This window comes from Mesitornis unicolor, unplaced genomic scaffold (genome assembly GCF_000695765.1).
Source record: "Mesitornis unicolor isolate BGI_N332 unplaced genomic scaffold, ASM69576v1 scaffold34910, whole genome shotgun sequence".
In the NCBI taxonomy this organism is placed as follows: domain Eukaryota; kingdom Metazoa; phylum Chordata; class Aves; order Mesitornithiformes; family Mesitornithidae; genus Mesitornis; species Mesitornis unicolor.
In genome coordinates this window covers 2,990-9,687 of record NW_010158228.1, presented here as the reverse complement: position 1 = coordinate 9,687, position 6,698 = coordinate 2,990, and the positions used below count along the sequence as shown (strand labels likewise).

General features: G+C 40.0%; 1 protein-coding gene across 1 annotated transcript; it reads right to left on the bottom strand.

The window, feature by feature from the left end:
- Positions 1 to 1,004: 1,004 nt before the first annotated feature.
- MGME1 (mitochondrial genome maintenance exonuclease 1) lies at positions 1,005 to 4,908 on the bottom strand. The gene is made up of 4 exons (XM_010182886.1): positions 4,371 to 4,908; positions 2,977 to 3,199; positions 2,384 to 2,516; positions 1,005 to 1,139 (listed from the first exon to the last, which is right to left on the bottom strand). The coding sequence occupies exons 1-4, from the start codon at positions 4,906 to 4,908 to the stop codon at positions 1,005 to 1,007; spliced, it is 1,029 nt and encodes a 342-aa protein (XP_010181188.1).
- Between the last annotated feature and the right edge of the window lie 1,790 nt (positions 4,909 to 6,698).

Below are 6,698 nucleotides of genomic sequence, written 5' to 3'. Positions count from 1 at the left end.
CCCCCCCAAACCCCATAAGCAGCTCTGCTCCTCAGATTGTCCTTCAAAGTCACAAGCCTGCTATTTTAAAGAAACTTTTCCACACTGGCAAATGCTCTAACCTGACGCTGGAGCCTGTGCCACATGGGTAGGCTCATCAGCTCAGACCCACAGCCACATCAAGAGAGCTCAGGACAGCAGCACACTTGGCCTGCACAGAGCCTCACAACTCAAGGTGCAGTGCACATTTCCACTCTCACCGTTGCTCTATGTGGGCCACATAACCTGTTAAGAAACCTGCAGGAGAAGCCGCTAGAAGCAGACAAAATTCCAACTTCTCAGAACACTTGCTGAAATTTCTAAGTGTATCGGTTACAATTCTGTTCTGTTCTTTTTTTTGCTAAGCCTCTTCTCTTAAACAATAGCTTTCTCTCATTATTTAAAATAGGAGCTTATGAGAACTTTGGTCATAATTTCTAGCGCAGTTTTTCCAGTTGTTGCTGTAAGAAAAGCCACTAACAGCAACAAGCCTGTTAATAGATACCTTTGAGATGAGCAAGAACTAAGCTGACTGAAACCCAGTCTCCTATATTCATTTGTTCATCATTTGCATTTCTTTCAGCTCAGACAATGCAGATGTCATTTTACTTTACTTCACCAACTTCATTCTCAAAGTCTCAGTTCTGCAACAGCTTTTATCCCTCAAAAATGACAGAAAAAGGATGATTTGATTGAATGCTTTTATTTAATAATAGAAACATTTCTGTCAACCTCAGGTTGTATAAACTGTGTGGGAAAAAACAGAGATTAAGTCGACTTTGTCCAGCCAAGTCCACTTAAATCACCTACCTAAACAAATACACATTTCCTGTTACAATTTTTCTTTCTTTTTGAGGGGAAGGTGGGGGGGAAGCCTTGATACTAAGAAATTAGCCAAAGTTACTAAAAAAAGAATATGTACTCAAACAGCAGATTTAAACAAAGGATTCTTGTTTTGGCTTGTGCTCAGACTACTTGCTTTTGGGTCAGTTTCTGTCCGTGTATTCTTCAAGGCGCAAAAGCCACTTATTCCAGTACTGCAAACACAGATCTGGATCCATGAAATGCAGATGCGCAGGGGAGCCATTCTTATAGGCAACCACAACGAGCCCACAGCTAACCTACAGTTAAAAACAGGAGGCTGTTAAGACACTCAATGTTAATATGCAACTTTAATCAGCAATTCTGAACACTAAACCTCATTGCAAAACATCATCCTTAACATATAAGCATCTTAAATAAGAAAAGGGAAACAAAATGAGCAGTAATTTACCATAAACTACTTGGAGATTAATGTTCAAATGCTGAGAGTTCAAAGCTCTGACTGACTTTGGTGGAAAACTGAAAGTCTCAGAGTGGCAGGGTGTATTTAAATATTGCAGATGCTGGTAAAGTTCCCAAATACTGATGAGGTTTTGCCTGGGGTCATCTAACCAAAGTGGTGCTATTCTCCAGCGTCAGTCTGCATGGAAATGGATACTTAGGTGTGTTCCAACATCTTTCATACTTGACAAACAGCTCTGTCCCAAAGCCCACACAGCTACTGGGGTGACAACAAAGTCAGGAGGGACAGAAGGCTAATAGCAGAATTCTAGAATTACTGCTTATCTTTCGCTCTGTAAGGACCATGTCTGTTAAGTGCTTGTGTTTACTGATCTCTATAGCGTTCTAGAAAGTCCTCTGAAGAACCTATGATTTACCCTGTTTCTCTTCTGCTTTGTATTTTCGCCCTTCAATTCTTTGCATTGAAATAACAATCCTTCAGGCCAAGCAGGCCTAGCTAGAATTGTGTTTGGAGTATTTAAAAACATTATTCCACTGTCTTCTGATTAAGTGATTGACAACACACCACTTTCCTCTGAGGAAACACTGTACAGTTTCCAAAGACTCTAAGTAAATCACTTAGTTCCTTGTTTGTTGGTGGGATATAGCAACACATTATGTGAGCAACACCCTCCCACCCCACTTCCCTGTTTGCAGGGTCTTTTGCTTTACTTCCTCTCTTCCGCCTTCCTACTCTTGACACAAGCAAAAACCACACAGAACAAAGCACTGGGGGTTGCCCAGATGCCACATCACTGTGAGTTCACCTGACCTCCTAAGATGCTGAGCATCCCTTAGTCCCACTGAGCAGGAGTTTCCTTAAAATCAATGAAAATACACTGCTGACAGGCAAAGGCAGTAGGATTTAGCAGGAGTACTTCACTTATTTCACAGTATGGCAGCTTAACCTGATATAAGACTGTGCTGCTTTGTTCAAAATCCTACCAACCGTTCCAAGATGGACAGCAGGTGCTAAAAGGCAGGAAAAATGAAAATAACATGGGCGCTGCTGCTTGTCTTGGCATGTAGCAGGCCTACTGACCTGGAAGTCATAATTGGCATCATCATTTATGGCTCCAATATATGCTGCAACCTGTAAAGGATTGTCAAAGGTATTCCTCAGAGATGGCTTTGGTTTCTCTGAAGTTTTCCAGTCAATCACACACAACTGGCCTCTGCATAAGAGAACAAGATAGGACAATGTTTTAAACTTAAGTGTAGTCATAAGTAAGAAATAAGGGATAAGAGCAAAGGAAAGGCATAACAGTCTCTCAGCCTGTTTCACCCTGATGTCACGTTGCTCTTTGTCTAAGCAAGTCTCTGCCACTCTGGTAGTTTAGATCTCAGAAAACAACATTTACTAATATCTGCTGCAGTTTCTGGCAACTGCTGAGGTTCACTTAACCCTGCCCTGTTCATACTCTGCTCCAGAAAGGTACTCTCCACAAGGAACAGCACTTCTGTAATCAGGTTCAACTCCAAGTTCATGCATTTCACTGCTCTTAGAGACCCGTCCAGCTTTCCCCCAACAGCTCACCAACACCCCTGCTCCAGCCTGGGACAGAGCCTCCCTCGCACCACAGAGCGCTGCGCAACATTGGCATTATCAGGTTTCTTAGAGAACCAGTACCTCACCGATACTTAGCCACGCAGTCTACCAGGCCCAGATACTGAAGAGCTTCATGGTGAACAGCACTTTCCAGAGCTTTCACTTCGCTGATATCTTCTAAGACATGTTGCACACTTGATAGGTAGCCAGAAATAGCAACATCTTCTCTCTGCTCCTTAGTTGCCATCTCTTCAGACAGGAATATAGATTCCAAAGCTGCATGAAAGAGCTCCCCTTGGAGGAAAAGATCTAAGAAAAATGTGAAAAAACCCCCACATTTTAGACGCTACTCATAATACCTGATGGTCTTGTATTCTACACATTACACAACATAGCTCTTAAACCAGTCCTGGGTTTTGTACTGAAAGCTAGATAGTGTGGGGAAGAGAAGGGAATGAGGCAGGAAAGTAAGTCGAGTATCAACAATTAAATTAGTATCTTTTATATTAATGCTTACTTTACTTTTTTGGTCTCACTAACTACTCAGAAACAAAATATTATTTTTAATTTATTGTTTATTCACAGACATTTGTGAATTTCTATGAATTAAATGTATTATTCTAGGCTGCTTTTGCTGCATTTGCTTCTGCTGTGTTGGTTCATTTGAATGGAGTTAATCTCATCCTGAAATGGGTGGGCACAGTCCTAGGAGTAAGGACTTATCTCAGAAATTAGTCAAAGAAAGATACATTTCAAATAGCTAGGTAAGGTTTGTTATACCACCTTATTCACTGAAGTGCTTAGTAACTCAAAAAGCATAAACAAAGGATATTCAGTTTTAAACAGCGTAATAATTGAGGTAAGGTGTGCTTGGGTATTTATCAACCTTGCTACAAAAGGCTACCTACTATTCCCAGTTCTCCCCAGATCTCCTACAGTCCCACAGCTCAGATGAAGTAATTTTTGTACGTCTCATGAAATGAAAACCTCTAAATGCATAGCAAGTTCACAGAGGAAGCTGTATGAACTGGATAAACAGTTGCTGAAGAACTTCAGGGTAAACAGCAAGACAGAGTTTTTTAACCACTCAAGATGATACAATTCCAGAATGCTTATTTCCATCTCACTACAAAGTAGCTTTTGTAGCAGGATGGAAAGCCTCAATAACATCAGCTGGAAAATACCTATTTGTAAATAGAAACTAATAGAGAAATAAAGGTGAGGCAGAGGGAGAGAGGATAGAGCAAAGAATGTTTGCAGTCTAATTCTAATTTCCCAGATATTTCTGAATCCATTTTAGTGGTCCTAGTACAAAGATCAGAGCTTAGATTCATTGATTACAAGTGCACTCAGAATATGTTGTCTCCCCTCGAAATGGAAAAAATGTAATGGATTTCCAAAACACTTGGCTTGTAAGGTCAGATACTGCAGCTACACTACAGGTGCTTCCGTGTTGTAGTAACACTATGGTTAGACTTACTTTTAGTATACTCTGCAAACCCATCTTTTCCAAGTTCCTCTGTCATTTTCTGCTTCCATCTTTCTAGAAGAAAGGCTTGCTGTTGAGGAATCGTCTGTTGAAGAATACGGGTAACACTGGGCATTTTCGTTTTTTGTAAAGCAATTTTGATAGGATAGTTTGAATCACTGTTGAGAAGGGGAATTCTCTTGTTTGGGTTTATTAAAGGAACCCAGTTCTTGGGAGTTTTTTTTTCAGCTTTAACTGGAGGTCTGTATTTATTTGGTGGCCCATACAACAAGTTGTCTTCTTCAAGTATTGTCTCTGGTGTTTGGGCACTGGTTTTGTAAGATGTAACAGAGTAGACCAAGTTCTTGTATTTTTCTTGGTCAACCTGTTCATAACCGTTCACTTTTTTCTTCTTACTATAAAGACATGCAGAGGTAGCCAGGCACATATATGGGAACTGCTTTTGGCAAAAAGGTATTTGAAAAAGCGTTTCCAGTTTCCCAGGTTTCCTGGACAGTAGCTGTAGGAACTGCATTCTGACAAGATGCATTTTGGAGTAGTTGTAGTTTTCTTTCTTCTGTTAGCAATAGTAGTTTACCATATTTTCCCCCTGTGGAAAAAGAAAATTGTGATTTCCAGTCATACAACTCTCATCATCAACCTATTTTTGCCCTTTGCCAAACTAAGAACTGCTGTGGTCATAAAGTGCCATCATACACTTTATGCCACCAAAATTCCTTTAGATAAATAATACAATAACAGAAAAAAACAATAAGCATTGAAAAGAGGAAACGATTCTGAAAAAAACTGGTGCTGGTCTGCAAAATCTGAAACAGAGCAAACACAAAGATGTGGCAAGTAGCAAACACTGTAGCAGAGCATGCTCTTACAGCAACAGTATCAGAGTTATCATGAAAGGAGATATAAAAAACTGTTCTGCAACAAATACCCCGCAAAACAGGGAGAGGGAAATAAAAAGAGACTGTGCAGAAGAGAATGCAGCAAATCCATTGTGGGGAGGTATTAAAAACATGTACTTTTACAGCGGATGCCCAACTTTAGGGGACTGTGGGAACAACATATCTTTTGGAGAATAAAAACGTGTTTTTCTTTTGTATACCTAGAAGGAAGCAGACAGCAGCAGTATATGAATTTTGAAACTGGGAGACCCGAGACTAGGAAAGCCAAAGAGAAACCAGATGCACTCCAAGTATCTTCAGATTCAAATAAATTGTACAGCTTTCAAAACTGCATTGTAACTGCAGTGCTAAGTCCTAGGGCAATTTATGCACATGGATAAAATGTAAACACTTGGATAGTGGCATTTAAACCACCACTAAATACTTAAAGAATTAAGGCCCTGTTCTCCTATTGAAAGTTACCTGCTTACCATTGCACATTGCCAACCAACATCAGTATTTTGTTCCTGACAATACAATACTTTACTCTTTTCTTTCCCCACACTTCTTACACTGTGCTTCGTACACTGCCTGAGCCGTAGGAGCCACAGAAAACAAAAACATAGTAGGAGGAGTTATTTTGTACGGACAGATCCTATGCTCATGCAGAGCTGCAGTGACACCAATGTGCAGGTGCAGGCATCTGTCACATAGAACAGTTTGGGCTGTATCGGCTACAGTTGATTTGATAAAGGCATCTTTTAACAAGAGGCTGAGACCTTGGACTCGGTTACCATAAATATTGTTCTTCTTCTGTGAAGGACAAAACCCTCCAGCTGCAGACGTTTAATCAGGAGTAGGCAGATACGCTGCTTTTTTCTTCACTGGCTTTATACTTTCACCCTGACTTCGTATGGTTTGGGCAAATAACAACTGTTCTGTAACCTGATACAAAATTAACCTGTCAAAAGCAAATCTGAACCAGGAAAATACAATTAAGTTGGATCAGAGTTCTGTGTTATATAGCTATGGCACTTCTGACCCAGTACCAGGTTCCCTACAGCCAGATTTGCCAGGCTGTTGTTAGATGGTCTCAGTCAGTCTTTAGTAAATGTTTCCTATAATTACAATGCATATAAATCAAAATAGCTAATGTTTTTAAAACTGCTTCATGGTCCGTAAGACATTAATAGAGGACAACAATGAGACTAACAACTGGCTAATTCTGCTATCGACTTTTTACAGTCTGACTAAATATAAAGGAAGCTACCTTACAAAAGAAACCTTACAATTTAAAATACTTTGAATGTGTCACTTTCCTTTTTTAATTGTTACATTATACTTAATATCAAACCAAATCTAAATCAGCTTTCCTTATCCAGCAGAACTGGGCCAGGTGGAATTGAACTTGTTTTCTCCTTTTCCAGTGTTCAACAGCAGG